Here is a 19,240-nt window from a genome sequence, read left to right on the forward strand (position 1 = left end):
CCTTCCTAAAAGAAAAGTTCATAAGCTATTATTAAAATGGACTTGGGGAAAATCCACTGCTTATTTCTAGGATAAGCAGCATAAAATGTATTGTACTGTTTTGGGATCTTGCCAGGTACTTGTGACCTGGATTGACCACTGTTGGAAACAGGATGCTGGGTTTGATGGACCTTCGGTCTGTCCCAGTATGGAAATACTTATGTACCAATGAAGAGGATGGAAGATAAATACAATCATCAATAAACAACTCTCCTATTTCTAACTTAGAAGCATAAACTTAAAATGGCAAAAAAAAAACCCAAACTTTAACTAAATTAGCACAGGGCTAAGCAGAATACCGGAAAAGGAAAAAGCCTCAGAGCCCCACCTTCACTCTGATGACGAGTGATAAGGAATTTAAAGGCAACTACATCATAGGCATAAAAAGCCTCCTCAATATCCGTCAATGCTCCGTGTACAAGTTTTTAGTGTAACATATGGTACATAAAAGATTGTAGCAAGTGGTAGAATTTTAATGCTATATTGAAGAATTCGATATTTTTGAAATCTGCAGATGGTTTGGAGAAGAAAGACTTATAAGATAACACATCACTCAAGCAGCACCATGCTGTTCATATATTAGTTGATTCTTTGAGAGTGATTTCATTATATTAAAGCAATTCTGATCTGCCATTGAGAAACTATGGTGTATATACAGTACTTTTATGATTAATGTTGGCAATGTTCCTTTGGTAAAATGCCTCTTGATTACAGAATAATTATATTGTAAGTGAAAGAGAAAATATCACAGTGCAAGATACAAATAATTTTCACAGTGTGAGGATTTTGAAATATCAGGAAACTGCAAGCAAGCAAAAAACAAGCACCAGGGGTGCAGTCCAGATATAAACATTAATCCCAACAAGGACCAGGCACATCATTGAGAAGACACAGGACCTTCCATTACCATATACAATCTGCAAATTTTGTGGAGTCAGCTGATCACAAGGTATAAAGTAAAGAGTGTGTGTAATGGCACTTCATGCCTAGTGATTATGAATAAATTGCCTTTTCAATAACATAGAATTTTATGAAGTTCTGATTTCTTATCGATAATGTACCTGGAATTTATTAGCTTTATAGATCACATATATATCTGCTTAAGTTTTTTTTGGCATGTGGAAAATTTGAAACTTTTATGCAACAAAAGTCATCCTAATTTAGTGTTTAATCTATATTGGCTCTCACCTGGAATGACTGATATTGTTTTCAAAGCTCGGAGAACTCTGAATGTTCTCAACGCTGAGACATTGCCCAGGTCCACAAACTCTGTCACATATCTGTAATAGGGGAGTTCACACACAAACACAATGACAGGACACAAAGAAACAGTTGGATGTACAAGGGACCTAACACCTTACACCGACTATTCTTACCTGGGATTACAGAAATAGTTTTCAAAGCTCTCAATACTCTGAAAGTTCGAAGAGCTGAAACATTGCCTAGGTTTACAAATTCTGTTACATACCTGTAGAATTAAATCACAGTTATTCAGAATTCAGGCAGAGTTCATTTTGAGTTGATCTCCATGAAGACCTCTTTAGTGATATTCCCACAAGAATCAGTTACCTGTCCTTAGGAGAATGTCTTCTAATTTCATTTGAAAAGGATTTCATAGGTATTATTTGGGAAGTCAAGGCTATATTTTATTTTACATTTTATTTTGCAAAGCCTTATTTAGATGAAAGCAAATATGGGGCCTTAAGTGCCAGGTTCTAGCAAAGATGTTATATAACAAGATAATTATGCAAATCAATTCAATTTAGTTATACTTTGACTACTTTAATTTACATAATGTTCAATGTTCCTTTACAATAATAGCAAATCCTGATTGGCTTGTGAGATGGGAGGTATGTAATTGCACACTTCTGGCCTACTTACAGTCTTTTGGCAAATTGGGAAAGATGAAGTCTACCATAGTCAACAGAAAATCGGAAATAAAAGTGGTTTCCCCCAGCAGTAGCTGTAATGAGCATTGCCATAACATGTGAGAATTTTATTGACATTTTATCCTTATGATATGCATGCTAAAAATGTGCAATACATGCAAATTTGAGCAGCAAAGGTATTCTTAGCAAAAAGAAATTCATAATTGAGAGATGCTTATAAAACTAGAACATGAGGACTAAGGTATGCTTTCCATTCCAACAAACAATGAAAGCAGGGCATGAAATTATCTTTTATGTTTCAAACAAGTTATTATAATTAATGACCTTACAGATCATGCTATGCAGGAAACTACAGTACAGTTTAACTATATTCTATGACTACCAAAATATATGACATGAATAGGCATTTAGTAATACAAATTCTTTGAACACATATACAAGCAATGTCTCTCAAAGATTTGTTATTTGGTATTAGTAATTTCATGCCTTTGCAAATTTTTATATCATTTTCCCAGAATACTTACGCCATAAGGATTACACTGAAATCGAGCCAGTTCCATGGATCTCGAAGAAAAGTAAAATTTTCTAAGCAAAAGCCCCTGGCAAGAATTTTTATAAGTGATTCAAATGTATATATTCCAGTGAATGTGTACCTAAGGAATAAAACATCAATGAACAAATTTAATGAGACCTAAAGATGCTAATATAATCTTTGAATCAAGAAAGACAGATGACTTTTATAGTGGAATATACTGTAATTTTTTCCCTTTCCCTTGATCTTTTCCCACCCTTCTCACTCACAGTCATTTCAATTTTTACGTTTTCTAGGATTGCAAACTGCTGCGCTGTACCATGGTATAAATGGGGGGTATAATCTAGCACTTCTAATAAACAAATATAGCTATCTGATAAGGCAGATCCTTCAGGTGACTCCTTAGAACTCTCTACTCATCTCCCAATCACAGTTCACGGTTTCTTTCCATCAAGCTGTGTGGTTAGTTGTAGAAGCCAAGCCTTTAGTGCACTGATGAGGGCTGGGTCAGTCAAAGCCCAATATGTCCACAGCAAGCTGTTCACTGGTCCCATTCAGGTGTGGAGTGTGGTAGCCCTTTGACAGGATCAAACACCATCCATAAAAGATTGTGAATGGTTAGGCCTCTCTACTGTTGAGCAGTTTCCTTGAGGAGGCCTTTTACAAATACCTCAGTGGTATAAATCAAATTTAAGAAGCAAACCTTTTTGAGATGAAGAACACATAAGAAGTCACAACATGAGGCTCCAGGGAAGAAGACAGGAGCAACATCAGAAAAAAATTTCTTCACAGAAAGAGAAGTGGATGGGGTACTAATTCATATACTTTCAAGCACCCTGACAAACACCAGGGAGAAAGCACAATGGAATAATGCTATTGCAAATGCATCAAAACAGATATAGATAGATAGATAGATAGATAGATAGATAGATAGATAGATAGATAGATAGATAGATAGATAGATAGATAGATAGATAGATATAGATATATTAAGAGATTCAGGAGACTGACTAGGCACTTCATGTACAGTTATGGAATGCAGAAATTGTCTCACCCATGCATACTTTTTTAACCACAACTGACAAGTCAGATCCTTACATCCTAATACGAATGAAAAAAAGGCAGTTTTAAGAAGTCATTGTGGATATCATTATTTCTTTACGTTTGCACAGCATTGAAGGGAGGGGGGTAGATGGGTTAGAGGGACGGGAAGAAAGGGAAGGGAGGGGGCAGAGTAGGAATGATAGGGTAGGGAAGTTCATAATGATGGAAGCTGTTACATTATAAAGACTGTATTGTTTACTACTATCAATAAAAATGATTTAAATATAAAAATATATATATATAAAACAGACAGTGCCAACACCTACTGCTCTTCCTTGAAGTCTGAAATCATGTTAACATAGCTTATCCAGATGCACAAAGAGAAAGAATCTAGGATTATTTGCTAAACTTCTTTGGACCAAACCTCTATACAGCTAAAAGGGTGGGTGAGCCAAAAGCAGTGGCAGGATGGGTTAGGGTCATGAAAACATACCACTTAAAAAGGGGAAGCATAGCAGTAATATAATTCTGCACACTAAAGATGCTTGAGGTGTGAAAGACACTATTGGGCTCTTTTAATAAAGTGCGGTAAAGATTTGCACTGACTGTGCATTATTTGAAAATCAAGTGTACAGAAAGCGCAAAGCCTGTGTGGTAAATGCTGGGGGATGTGTCAAGTATTTGCTCTGCATTTACTACACAGCAGGGATGTATCCAGCCCCCCTATTTTGGGGGCATGGACTGGGGAGGCAACACATTCCTCCCTCTTCCTCTCCCTCCCCCCCCCCCCCCCCCCCCCCCCCGGCTCACACTAAACATACCTTTGCCAGCAGGGATGCCGAGGCCCCCGTCAGCCTGAAATGCAGTTCCTGAGCCGCTCCCTTCTTGCATGTTTCTATAATGTGGAAGTCAGCGGTGTGCCTCTCGCCGCCTACTCAAGGACTCCCTGAGCATGCTCAGATCTTGCACAAACTGAGCATGCCCAAGAAGTCCCATCACCAGTGGCTGGAGGCTTGCCACCGACTTCTGCAATAAAGAAGCAGTGCAAGGAGGAGGGGAGCAGCTCGGGCACTGTGTTTTTTTTTTTGTTGGCGGGGCTTCAGCATGCCGGCAGCCTTTTAAAGAGGTGCTGCAGTTCTGGAGGGGGCCTGAGCCCAAAGTGCAGGGGCCCAGGCCCCCAAGGCCTCCCCCCCTCCTGTGGCTATGCCATTGCTGCATAGGACAGTCACTTACCGCATGGCACCACATTAACTGAAGTACAAGATAGCGCAGGTGCCCACACTGTCTGTCACAGAAGGTAATGCAGTGCCTGTTCAAGCATAAATTACTAAATAACAGCAAGAGAGAGAGAGCTGCCATGGCAATGCTCACACACACATTCTATTCCCTCCCAACACCCTTGATCCCCCAGGTCTGATCTCCCAACCCCATGATCTTCTGCTCTCTTCTCCAAACCCTCCTGATCCCATCTCTCCAATAAGCCCCTCCCCTAACTAAAATCTGCCACTCTATCACTACCTGGACTTATCTAGAGATGATTCCTTGTAGTCTAGTGGGCTGGGATGGCAGCAATGCCTTTCCACTCCCACCTCACCTGGCCCTGGGAATCAAAATGGCTGCCAAGACCCCTAGTATTAAATCTGTGGTACTACCACTAGGGGGCATCCTTCCATATAATGCAGCTTAGTAAATGAGCCCCATTATTCACAGACAGTGCAATACCAGTGCTTCAAAGAGATTGATGTTGGGTTCACACAGACATATAGAGGGGGATTCTAAATGTAGCACCTAAAAAATTAATGTGGAAAACATTTCCGCCTAAACCTACTCTATAATCCGCACCTAGATTTAGAATACGCTTAGACGGAAATCATAACACCTAAATTTATGCAACTCCATTTACACCAAAGAAAACTTGGTGTAAATCCTGGTGTGTAGATTTAGTTGCAGAGGGCCATATTCTATAACATTGATCAATGAAATCTTGATCAATAAAAAAAACTAAAATTCACACACAAGAAAATACAGGATAAATTTCTGAGAAATGTAATACAGCATATACTTTTCAAATCAGCAAACAATGTGTTGTCATATTGGAATTGCCATAACAGCTCTCTGGTGTCAAGTTAGAAGTTAGGCACACTACGTTGCAGAATACGCTTAGCGAGCTGTATGCGTAAATTCTATTGTTAATTAGTGCTCATTATTGCTTGTTAAGTGCTGTTATCAATGCTAATTAGATTATTAAGCCAATTAAGTTACGTGCATTGTTATAGCATACGCTTGTATTTTGGCGCAGAACTCTAAGAGCGCTATATAAAATCCAGGAGAATAGGGTTTAATATTCAAAGCAATTTAACCAGGCAGAAGTATTCAGCAGCAATTAACCAGATAGTGCTGCTGAATATCAGCATTAACCACCTTTGCTGAAACTGGTTATTTAGTGGACAGTCCCAAGGGTAGAGTGAGCATTTAACCAGTTAAGTGCCTATATGCAGTCACAACCGGTTAAGTTCAACCAGCATAAATAGAAGTCCTATCTCTGCCCAGTGTACCTTCAATGATAAGGATTTAATATCAGCGCTTAACCAGTTAAGGGCCAGCCAGTCACACTTACCCTGATATTCAGTGCTGGTGCCCAGACATGGCTCAGCGCCAATGTACTTAAGAGTGTAGAAAACCAGACTACGTTTCCCAGCAGATACTAGGGAACAGCAGGTGATTGAGGAACCTGGAAGGAGGACTAATTAGCAAGCTCCCAGGTGCTTGATTACTAACCCATCTCATGCTATGAGGGGAATTTAAAAGAAGGCTTTGTCTTTTAGAAAAGACACAGCACATAGGGAAAGGAGGAAGGGTTTCCCTAAGAGAGTGGATGGTTAGCCACTGTAGCAAGGTTCCCTCACCTTGCTTGTTTTCCTAGGCACAGGCAGATGATCCTGGGGAGTTGTTTGGTCTCCACAATAGGTAGCTAGAGTCAGAAGAAAAAGAAGAGGTTTGCCTCCAGTATGCTGCCATGTCAGCTGTTGAAGGAGATTAAGGTATTTAAAAGCCTGTGGATAAAAGGGTGAAAACCAGTCCAAAAAGAAAGAGGTATGCAGGAAGTTACCTGTGAGTTTGCTTCATATGAAATGGTTCTAGTTAGGCAGGGCCGCTGAGAGGGGGGGCGAAGGGGGGTAAAATTCCCCAGGCCCGGCCTCAGGCCTTCGGAGGGCTGTCACACCAACAATCACTGCTGATACGGGAACAAACCTTTTTATCAGACCACTGCTGGATCAATGCCTGACCTGACTACTGCCTGGACCTGACCACTGCTGGATCGCTGCCTGACCTGACTACTGCCTGGAACAGACCACTGCTGGATCGTTGCCTGGCATGACTACTACCTGGACCTGACCACTGCTGGATCGCTGCCTGACCCGACTACTGCCTGGAACCGACTACTGCTGGATCACCGCCTGCCTTGACCACTGCCTGGTACTGACTTCTGCTCTGTGCTGTCTTCGCCTCCTTCTGTCTGAGCCAAATCCTCTTCCTCACACTACCTAAGCCCTGTTAACCACCTGAACTCAGGGGTTCAACCGCTGGGGAACAGTGGTCGCCGCAGGTGAAGCATTGGGTTTCTGACTGCTGGTCCTTGGATCAGCACAAGAGCTCACTTCTACTCCTGACATTGTGACAGCAGCCCTTTGGGATACACTTATCAATGCAAGAGGAAATCCCCAGAAGCAAGGCCTAGCAAATAAAAACAACTGAGGTGACCTGTAGAAATTTAGAAGTCTGATTTAATGTGAATTTTCACTAAAAATCACCCAGGGGACAAGGCACATACCCATAACTATTAACTGTCAAGAAAAACATTTATTTTATGGAACATACAAAGAAGTGTGATAGTTGTGAATGAGTTGGAAGTTGCCTGGTCCTTTTTTGTAGACAAGCCATAATAGAGCGAGAAAGATCTATCTTGGAAATGACTTACTATCACTCATGGATCAAGTTTTGAGCTTTGCTTAATATTGTGGATTATGTAACACATAATTGTGACTTGGTTAAAGGCACAAACAAAACAGTGGAATTTGAACCCTGGCCTCCCTGGTTCTCAGCCTACTTACTCTAACCACACGCTACTCCTCCACCAGTAGAGCAATTTTCAGAGATGAGATGAACTGCATCACAATTAGGGTGCCATGCCATCCAGAAGATCATGGTCCTAAGGTTAACTTATTAGGGTGCTAATAACATCAATGAATCAACAGGTCTGGACCACTCTTCTGTCTTAGTTCTTGGTAAGACTGTGAGTTCTGAACAACACAATTGCAGCATGTGTACTGTAAGCTGCACAGGTTCGGCTTGCCCTGGGCAGTGCTGAACAGTGCAAATCTGCTTCCTTACATTTGATGGATGGATCAGGCTGTAGGATTAAGGAACAATGAAAAAATGTTATCAATGTCTTAAGTTGTCCCTCCAAAATTGTATAGCCTTTTTCTCTTTTATTTGTAACACTACTTTTGGTACCTTTTCGCTCAGTGGGTCACCGAACATGTGAGGCAGTTAATCGATCCAAGCCAGGATGAGGTCTGTTTTGTGTAATGCCTATAGTTATTATCTGTTTGTAATTAAGGAGTAACACATGGCAAGGATTTCAAGTTGCCTGATACCACTGAAGCAGGAAAATCTTTCTGCAGTTTGCATTGGAGTTGGAAGTTCTAGGACCGTCCCATCAAGCTGGGCCCATTACTTTGTGCTTGTCAGCAACATAGTAAGGAAAGCAGCACAACTTGCATAGTGAAAGTAACGTCTGTTGCATTAATCCAGAACCCTTTTATGTGTTATTATAGGAAATGGCTACAATTGCCATCACAAATAAATACTGAATTCTTCACATGCTATGGAGTTGAGAAGCTTCATAACTGATGCAGGTGGAAGCCTAAAGGGAAAAGACTAAAGACCGGAACAGAACACAATCTAATCCTTCACCTTAGTACTTGCTTATTGATGTGGCAAGAAATATAAATTGCAAAAGGTACAAAGAAAAGTAGTATCCAATCTTGGGACTGTAGCTCTCTGATTGGCGAGTCCTAATTCAGCATTAATAAAGAAGTGAAAATTTGTACTTTGGGCTCCATTTCTGACTGCTTGCTCTGTTTAAGGGGAGGGGGATGACTTTATCTTTGCATTCTTTTGTTGTTTGGGGAATAGAAGCTGAGAGGGTTGGGAGGAGTTACTTATCTGTATAACCAGGAGGGGGTGGGGAGGTTGTGAGGGGTAGGGGGTTTCTTTATCTGGAAAAACTTTGCTACAATATGGAAGCTTGACAATTTCTCTTATTTTGAACTTTCCAGGGTATCAAAAGTTACCTAATTGTATTATCTAGTTTTTCTTCTTATTGTTACCTGGATTTACAATAAACTGCTTCTACAAATTAAAAAGAAAAAAGTGAAAATGTTAACAGTTCAATATAGAGTCCTGCATACATTATACATGTAATCCTGAAAGGCCTGGCCGTGCAATATCCATTGTAAATGTTTTTTTTACTTTTCATCTTATTTTGTAAATTGCTGTGATGGTAGAAAAAATCACACAAACGCAGAAAGGTTCTCCATACAAAATAAAGGCAAAAAAGGAGGCATTCAAGAAATACAGAAGTACACAAGAAGAGGAACACAGAAAAGTTACCAGATAAAACTCAAAGAAACGGAAAGAGAAATACGGCTAGCAAAAGCACAGGCAGAATATAAACTGACTAGAGATATACAGAGAGGTGACAACTATTTTCAGGTATGTTGGGGAAAAGTGGAAGACTAGAAATGAGAACCATTATATGAAGAATGATGAGGAGAAAGCACAGGTGCCAAACAAATACTTCTGTTCTTTGTTTACAGAAAAGAAAAATCTGGAGAAGTACTGCAGTTGCCTGACAAAGGAATATAGGAGAATGGATACTGCATCATTCATGGAAGAAAAGTGTTTATGAGCACCTTGAAAAATTGAAAGTGGACAAAACCATGGGGCCAGATGGGATACATCCTAGGATACTTAGAGGGGCATAATGGAACAGAAACGCCTATCTCCATGGGCGTTAATCTCCGAGAACGGGTCCGTGAAGGGGCGGACCAAACTGTATTTACGAAAAAAATAGACGCCCATGTTTTATTCGCCAATGTGTGAGCTGGGCGTTTTTGCTTTTCAGCGATAACGGAGAATGAAAGCGCCCAGCTCAAAAACGAATAACTCCAAGGCATTTGTTCGTGGGAGGGGCCAGGATTCGTAGTGCACTGGTCCCCCTCACATGCCAGGACACCAACCGGGCACCCTAGGGGGCACTTTTACAAAAACAAAAAAACAGGTAAAAGAGCTCCCAGGTGCATAGCACCCTTCCATTGTGTGTTGAGCCCCCCCAAATCCCCCTCAAAACCCACTGCCCACAAGTCTACACCATTACTATAGCCCTAAGGGGTGAAGGGGGGCACCTACATGTGGGTACAGTGGGTTTGGGGGGGTTGGACGACTAATAAGCATTAAGCAGCACAATTGTAACAGGTAGGGGGGATGGGCCTGGGTCCACCTGCCTGACGTCCACTGCACCCCCTAACAACTGCTCCAGGGACCTGCATATTGCTGCCTGGGAGGAGGGTATGACATTTGAGGGTGAAAATAAAAAGTTGTGAAACATCATTTTTTTGTGGTGGGAGGGGGTTAGTGACCACTGGGGGAGTCAGGGGAGGTCATCCCCAATTCCCTCTGGGGGTAATCTGGTCATTTAGGGCACTTTTTGGGGCCTTATTCGTGAAAAAACAGGGTCCAGGAAAAGTGCCCTAAATTCTAGCTACAAACGCATCCATTATCGGCGAAGGGCGCCCATCTCTGTTCGGGTGATAACCACGCCCCAGTTCCGCCTTCGACACGCCTTCGACACGCCCCCGTCCACTTTGTCCGCATCCGCGACGGAGTGCAGTTGAAAGCGACCCAAATTCGGCTTTTGATTATACCGCGTTATTCGTTTTTGTGAGATAAACGCCCATCTCCCGATTTAGGTCGGAACTTGGGCGTTTTTCTCTTAGAGAGCTTAGAAAGATCCTGGTGGGTTGTCTTAAAGATTTCTTAAATAGATCCTTGGAGATGGGTCAGGTTCTAAGTGTCTGGAGAAGGGTGGATGTGGTCCCTCTTCACAAAAACGGTGAGAGAAAAGAAGTGGGCAACTAAACGTTGGTGAGCCTCACTTCAATAGTCAGAAAATTAATGGAGACACTTCTGAAGGAAAAGATAGTGAACATACTAGAATCGAAAGGGTTACATGACCTGAGACAACATGGTTTTACCAAAGGAAAATAGTACCAAATAAATCTAATTGATTTCTTTGACTGGAACTGGATTAGAAGACATACGCTAAATGTAACCTACTTGGATTTCAGCAAAGTCTTTGATAAGTCTTTCAAATTCTTGCTGAACTCCTTCCAGTCTGCTCTTTTACTTGCCAAACAGGATTATTACATCCAGTTGACAAATTATCGGCTCAAACCCTTGACATCTCTTTGACACACTGAACTCTCTCCTCATAGTGCCTTCACCTGCAACTCCCTCTTCACTTTTTCCCCAGACTCTGGCTGAGTACTTTCATGATAAGGCTCACAAGATTAAACTTAAATTCTCAACCAGGTCACCTCCACCTCTCCTTTCCTTAGTCCATTCTCTCAACCCTCCAACCACTGCCTCCTTTTCTTCCTTTTCTGACATCACTGAAGAGGAAACTACACATCTTCTTTCCTCCTCGAAACTAACTACTTGTTCCTCTGATCCTATTCCCACCCATCTACTTAACACTATCTCTCCTACTCTCATCCCTTTTATCTGTCATATCCTCAATCTTTCACTTTCCACTGCAACTGTTCCTGATGCCTTCAAACATGCCGTAGTCACACCACTCCTTAAAAAACCATCATTGGACCCTACCTGTCCTTCCAACTATCACCCCATCTCCCTCCTCCCTTTCCTATCCAAGATACTTGAACGTGCTGTTCACTGCCATTGCCTTGACTTTCTTTCATCTCAAGATATTCTTGATCCACTTCAATCTGGCTTTCGCCCCCTTCATTCAACTGAAACAGCGCTTGCTAAAGTCTCCAATGACCTGTTCCTGGCCAGATCCAAAGGTCTCTATTCTATCCTCATCCTCCTTGATCTATCTGCTGCTTTTGACACTGTTGATCACAGCCTACTCTTTGATATGTGTCCTCACTTGGATTTCAGGGCTCTGTTCTTTCCTGATTTTCTTTTTATCTCTCTCATCGTACTCTTAGTGTATACTCTGGTGGATCCTTCTCTACTTCTATCCCACTGTCAGTTGGTGTACCTCAGGGATCTGTCCTGGGACCTCTTCTTTTCTCCATCTATACTTCTTCCCTTGGTACTCTGATCTTATCCCATGGTTTTCAGTATCATCTTTACGCTGATGACTCCCAGATCTACTTCTCCACACCAGAAAACTCAGAAGGAATCCAGGTCAAAGTATCAGCCTGTCTGTCTGACATTGTCGCCTAGATGTCTCACCACCATCTGAAACTAAATATGACCAAGACTGAGATTCTTATCTTTTCCCCAACTAACCTCTCCTCTTCCCCCATTCTCTATTTCTGTGGATAACACTCTTATCCTCCCTGTCTCATCAGCTCGTAACTGTTAAGAATGGGGTTGAAACTTGAGTTTCTGTAATACAGACTGATGATCATAATGGTGGCATTTCACATTTTCCAAGCTATTTTGGGCCATCTCTCTATCTTTGCCCTACCTCCCATTGCAAGCTTGAAATGAAATCTGAAACTGGTCTGTCAAATGACCCATAGAGTCAATCAAACAACAACTGAATGATGCATTGCATTTTACAGCATTTATTGTAAATAAATATATTATACAATTAGGAAATACTTACTCAACATTCTTGGTCCATTCTGGGGGGTTACTCATTGTCATAAATACACAATTGGTTAAAATAGTGCACATAATAAGCATGCTGAATAATGTACATTATAGTTAAGGAATGTAAGAAATAAATATTCTGTATCATGTCATTCAGTAATATTAGCAATTTAATAAGACATGGAACACATTTCAAATTGCATACAACTGTATCATCATCAAGGCTGTTCTGACTTTTTCGCCATGGAGCTAACCAGGCACTGGTATAAATATTTGGCCAGTTTCTGGTTAACTTCCAGATAGTGGCATCAAGCTTACTGATGTCTCCTCCTTCCCACTCCTGACAACCTGAAGGCCCCTACCAACCCCCCACCACCACCACCACCACTACTTTCCATATTGTGCAGCCATTAATCTTGAGTCAAAAGACTACCACTGCTCTATATATAATGAACACAGAAGGAAATGGTATCTGTTGAAAAACAAGATGTGCATGCGTGCTGTAGTAAGCATGTTCACCCACTATAAAACGGCTCCTGCAGACCTACAGAACCTTTGAGGTGGCTCCAGCATTCATGCAAAATTCAAAACTTATCTTCTCCATCCTGATGCTGAGGTTCAGTTCTTCTAGATCCACCAACCTATACAAGCTGGAGGAAGCAGTGGCAGAAGCACAGCAGCAATGCAAAGGAGACTGTTCAAGAAATGGTCCAGCACAAGTGATGGGCCTCAGTAGGTGTTTTGTGAGTATTAAAATATTTTCTAAAGGTGGTACTATTTCTACAATGTTCTATATACAGTGGGGGAAATAAGTATTTGATCCCTTGCTGATTTTGTAAGTTTGCCCACTGACAAAGACATGAGCAGCCCATAATTGAAGGGTAGGTTATTGGTAACAGTGAGAGATAGCACATCACAAATTAAATCCGGAAAAATCACATTGTGGAAAGTATATGAATTTATTTGCATTCTGCAGAGGGAAATAAGTATTTAATCCCTCTGGCAAACAAGACCTAATACTTGGTGGCAAAACCCTTGTTGGCAAGCACAGCGGTCAGACGTCTTCTGTAGTTGATGATGAGGTTTGCACACATGTCAGGAGGAATTTTGGTCCACTCCTCTTTGCAGATCATCTCTAAATCATTAAGAGTTCTGGGCTGTCGCTTGGCAACTCACAGCTTCAGCTCCCTCCATAAGTTTTCAATGGGATTAAGGTCTGGTGACTGGCTAGGCCACTCCATGACCCTAATGTGCTTCTTCCTGAGCCACTCCTTTGTTGCCTTGGCTGTATGTTTTGGGTCATTGTCGTGCTGGAAGACCCAGCCACGACCCATTTTTAAGGCCCTGGCGGAGGGAAGGAGGTTGTCACTCAGAATTGTACGGTACATGGCCCCATCCATTCTCCCATTGATGCGGTGAAGTAGTCCTGTGCCCTTAGCAGAGAAACACCCCCAAAACATAACATTTCCACCTCCATGCTTGACAGTGGGGACGGTGTTCTTTGGGTCATAGGCAGCATTTCTCTTCCTCCAAACACGGCGAGTTGAGTTCATGCCAAAGAGCTCAATTTTTGTCTCATCTGACCACAGCACCTTCTCCCAATCACTCTCGGCATCATCCAGGTGTTCACTGGCAAACTTCAGACGGGCCGTCACATGTGCCTTCCGGAGCAGGGGGACCTTGCGGGCACTGCAGGATTGCAATCCGTTATGTCGTAATGTGTTACCAATGGTTTTCGTGGTGACAGTGGTCCCAGCTGCCTTGAGATCATTGACAAGTTCCCCCCTTGTAGTTGTAGGCTGATTTCTAACCTTCCTCATGATCAAGGATACCCCACGAGGTGAGATTTTGCGTGGAGCCCCAGATCTTTGTTGATTGACAGTCATTTTGTACTTCTTCCATTTTCTTACTATGGCACCAACAGTTGTCTCCTTCTCGCCCAGCGTCTTACTGATAGTTTTGTAGCCCATTCCAGCCTTGTGCAGGTGTATGATCTTGTCCCTGACATCCTTAGACAGCTCCTTGCTCTTGGCCATTTTGTAGAGGTTAGAGTCTGACTGATTCACTGAGTCTGTGGACAGGTGTCTTTCATACAGGTGACCATTGCCAACAGCTGTCTGTCATGCAGGTAACGAGTTGATTTGGAGCATCTACCTGGTCTGTAGGGGCCAGATCTCTTACTGGTTGGTGGGGGATCAAATACTTATTTCCCTCTGCAGAATGCAAATAAATTCATATACTTTCCACAATGTGATTTTCCGGATTTAATTTGTGATGTGCTATCTCTCACTGTTACCAATAACCTACCCTTCAATTATGGGCTGCTCATGTCTTTGTCAGTGGGCAAACTTACAAAATCAGCAAGGGATCAAATACTTATTTCCCCCACTGTAACCCTTTGGGGCACAAATGATACCTCATCTGTACACTACATTTTTTTTTCAAAAAACATGTTACACTGGTGCATATTCTAAAAATGTGGATATGAACACCTATCATAATTTTCTGTACCCTCTCTATTTTAAATGACATTTGGGCTCATTTTTGAATTAGAAGGACGTCCATCTTTCGACATAAATCAGAAGATGGACGTCCTTCTCCCAGGGATGTCCAAATCGGTATAATTGAAACCCGATTTTGGACATCTCCAACTGCACTCCGTCACAAGGACGGCCAAAGTACAAGGGGGCGTGTTGGAGCCGTAGTGAAGGCGGGACTTGGGCGTGCCTAACACTTGGACATCCTTAACCCATAATCGAAAAAAACAAGGACGTCCCTGACGAACACTTGGATGTTTTCACCTGGACCTGTTTTTCTTACGACTAAGGCACAAAAAGGTGCCCGAAATGACCACATGACCACTGGAGAGAATAGGGGATGACTTCCTGTTACTCCCCCAGTGGTCACTAACCCCCTCCCACCCTCAAAAAACATCTTTAAAATATGTGGTACAAGCCTCTATGCCAGCCTCAGATGTCATAGTCAGGTCCATGACAGCACATGCAGGTCCCAGGAGCAATTTTAGTGGGTACTGCAGTGCACTTCAGACAGGCGGACCTAGGCCCATACCCCCCTACCTGTTACATTTGTGGAGGAAACAGCGAGCCCTCCAAAACCCACCACAAACCCACTGTACCCACATGTAGGTGCCCCCCCTTCACCTGTAAGGACTATGGTAGTGGTGTACAGTTTTGGGTAGTGGGTTTTGGGGGGCTCAGCACACAAGGTAAGGGAGCTATGTACCTGGGAGCAATTTATGAAGTCCACTGCAGTGCCCCCTAGGGTGTCCGGTTGGTGTCCTGGCATGTCAGGGGGACCAGTGCACTACAAATGCTGGCTCCTCCCACACCCAAATGGCTTGCATTAGGACGTTTTTGACATGGACATCTTTGGTTTCGAAAATCGCTGAAAGTCAGAAAAGTCCATGTCTAGGGAAGACCAAATCTAGGAACATCCAAATTTAAGGATTTGGATGTCTCTGACGGTATTTTGGAAACAAAAGATGGACGTCCATATTGTTTCGAAAATACGGGTTTCCCCGCCCCTGGATTTCACTGTTTTGCAAGGACGTCCAAATCGCAACTTGGACATCCCTTTCGAAAATGCCTCTCTTTGTCTTAATAATTAAAAATAAGAAAATTTTAAGGCATATTTAAGTTATCAATGTTTCATTTTGTGGGTTTATTTCACTGGAGTTCATAGCTTAGCTTTAATTAATATGTAATTGATCTATGCCCGTATTCTTCTGTGACTGTTCTGTCGTGGAAATGTATAGAATCCCAGAACATTGTAATTCCAAATAGCTCATTGAATCATTAGCATATTATAAACTTCAATATACACAAATGAGCTGTTTTGAATTACAATATGCATAAGCTGGGATTCTATATGTGAATTGATGAGTTAGCCCTACACTAGAAGTCTGACCGTTAAATAGATCTGTCGTGGAAATATGCATGTTGCCCATTTTCTCCATTAGCACAATTTTTTAGAAACATTCCTGCCCGTTGTGGTGTACTTAATTACTAAAAAGGTTTCTCTGATTGTACAAGAGAACCTTAATTATAGCCCTCTTTTTCTGTGTATGTAGGATCAGCACTAGACACTTATGAGCCAATGTACGGTGTGTTAGTATTATGTGTTGATATGTTGAGTGTCCTATAATACACATTAAAGCTAGTAATAATTAAACTTTAGTGTATTAGCCTGCTTTAGAATTAACACGGACTAATGAAAACATTTAAATGAGCTAATTAGATACAAACATTTCCTAGTCAACTTATTTAACATTACAGCAGCTCAGTGCAATTTGTCTTAACTAGTAGGTTTGTGTTAATACTGCCGTCAACACAAAAATGTATTCATACATCCCAAAGACATAGTTATGTTTTTGCAATAATTGTAGTATTATTGCAAATGGGTTAGTTAATGCAAAAACACACTTTTAATACATTATGCATCAATGGCCTAAATGCTTATATAGTCAATATTTAGCCCATGATGGTCAGCGTGTTTTTAAATGGTGACTGCTGTGGACAGAATTAGCTCTGGATATTTAATGCTGGGCTATGTCCAGGCACCAGCACTGAATAGCCAAGACTAATTCTAAATGTGCTAGCTTATATGGGTATGGTATGACTACCGCTAGAGTTTGCAGCAGCCATTTTCTGAAAACACTGGTGAACAGGCAAGAGTGAGTGGGCTTCGTACCTGCCAGTAGGCCAGCACTAGACCACTAGGATTATACAAGGTAGGCCAAGGACTGTCTTTGAGGTGGGAGGGGGTTGGAGAGCGGCCTTCAGGTCATCAGGGGTGGAAAGGAGGGAGGATGGAGATCATGGGGGAGGGAAGGGGCACCAGTAAGCTTGATGCTACTACCAGGAAGTTAACCAGACACCGGCCTATATTCAGACCAGTGCCTGGTTAGCCCCACAGCTAAAGTTAGAACAGCCTTTTTTGCTGTCCTAACTTTAGCCGCTTACTTAACCAGTTAGTAGTCTGAATATCACTAACCAGTTCAGTACTGGCCCCTCCCAGGCTCTGTCATATACCGCCTTGGCATTATTTGGACAGTGCAGGGGCAGTCACTGGTAATATTCAACATCACTGTCTAGTTAAGGGCAACTAAATGTCAGTGGTTAGGTGTCCACAGGCCGTTTAACCAAGCAGGAGCCTCTCCTGCCCAGTTAAAATCGCTTTATGGGCTGTATATTAATAGGTGATTTTAATGCACTTCCAAAGAACAGCATAATTTTACTTATTTCTTTCATTTTTAAGTGAAAGCTAGACAGCCACATTTCCCTGTTTGTGCAGCTAAATATTTACGTTTTAAATAGCTGGCATAGATTTGCACATAACAATACTATGCTGAACATTCTTAAGTTGTTCTTTAAACCAAAGTTCCATAAGAAGTTCAGCAAGTACTGTGCTTGTGGTGCTTGTCTATTTAGATATGTGCAGTAGAAATTATGCTCAGACTCTTATTTGTACATAAAAGAAACTGGAAACAGAAAAAAATAATTTGTCAAAGCCTTGAATGCTAGTTGGCTAATGATATAATTCAGAATAAATTGGAGCAATTCTATAACTGGGCACCTATAAATTGGTACCCAAATGGCACCTGCTGGGAGCCTATTCTAGAAAGGAATGTAGGCGCTTACTTTCCTTTATAGAATACTAGATAACAGTGAAAATACATGCCTATAATTCAGGCATGCACCTAAGTTCCAGTGATACGCGACTAACTCATAGTATACTACAGGTGATGTGCCTGTGAGACCTGTCCAGACTCTGTCTACATGTAGGCCTATCTATAAATTGCATGCTATGCAAAACACATGGATATTTACAGAATAGTGCTTAGGCACAATTTTGATTTGTATGCATGTATGTGCATACATATGAGTATAATAGCCGTTGAGCCCATTAAAACGGGCTAGTATGGGGTTTTTCCAAGGCCCCCTCCCCTCGCCGCTGCAGGCCCCCCCCCCCCCCGAGGTTGCCGCTACCGGTCCCTCCCCCCCCGAAGTCGCCGCCACCCCTCCACCCGACCCGAGCCCTCTCTTCGCTATTGAACTTACGTCGCCGAAACACAGCACGCAGATCAGCAGAGCTCCCATCGGCCTTCCTTCTCTGCCTGTGTCCCGCCCTCGTGTGACGTAACGTCGGCGAGGGCGGGACACAGGCAGGGAAGGAAGGCCGACGGGCGCTCAGCTGATCTGCCTGCTGCGTGTCAGCGATGTAAGTTCAATACCGAAGAGAGTGCTCGGGCCGGGTGGAGGGGTGGCGGCGACTCCGGGTGGGGGGAGAGCGGTAGTGGTGACCTCGGGGGGGGGGGGGGGAGCGGTAGCGACGTCGGCGGTTCCCTCCCTCCCTCCCCTTCACGCAGTTTCCCTCTCTGTCCCGCCCCCGTCATCATGTATTGATGCGGGGGTGGGACAGAGAGGGAAGTCTCTACTGCGCATTTGCGGGTGAGTACGGTCACTCGCCATTTATGTTTGATATGCTATTATGCTAATGAAATACACGTGTCCATGTCATATAACTATATGAACATGGGGTAAATATTCAGCTGATGGTATTATTCCCAGATATTCAAGGCCAGGCCATTTCTAGGCTTCGGCACTAAGCATCTGGTTTATATGGTGCCGGCTAACATATTCTAACCTGCCAAGGCCTGTGTTTTATGTGGTCCCATATATACAGCACTTAACCATTCAAGTACTGACTCTGCCCCCAAAATAGCCAGTTTTCATTTAAGCACTAAATGTTAATTTTCAGCAGCGATAACTAGTTAAATGTAGCTGAAAATTAGCGGATAGCC

General features: G+C 42.4%; 1 protein-coding gene across 11 annotated transcripts in view; it reads right to left on the reverse strand.

Moving 5' to 3' along the window:
* The window catches only part of LOC115474020 (sodium channel protein type 2 subunit alpha-like), a 183,215-nt gene that overhangs the window by 145,594 nt on the left and 18,381 nt on the right, over nucleotides 1–19,240 (reverse strand). For 7 of the 11 annotated variants that reach the window (XM_030209301.1, XM_030209297.1, XM_030209294.1 and 4 more), the window contains exons 3-5: nucleotides 12,431–12,520; nucleotides 2,453–2,581; nucleotides 1,228–1,319 (exon numbers count right to left, since the gene is read on the reverse strand). In XM_030209301.1, coding sequence (XP_030065161.1) covers nucleotides 1,228–1,319; nucleotides 2,453–2,581; nucleotides 12,431–12,520 — 311 coding nt within the window. Of the gene's footprint in view, nucleotides 1–1,227; nucleotides 1,320–1,415; nucleotides 1,508–2,452; nucleotides 2,582–12,430; nucleotides 12,521–19,240 lie in introns of all 11 variants that reach the window. The other 4 variants (XM_030209300.1, XM_030209292.1, XM_030209298.1 and 1 more) reach the window with 1 other exon arrangement.

This window comes from Microcaecilia unicolor, chromosome 7, assembly GCF_901765095.1.
Source record: "Microcaecilia unicolor chromosome 7, aMicUni1.1, whole genome shotgun sequence".
In the NCBI taxonomy this organism is placed as follows: Eukaryota; Metazoa; Chordata; class Amphibia; order Gymnophiona; family Siphonopidae; genus Microcaecilia; species Microcaecilia unicolor.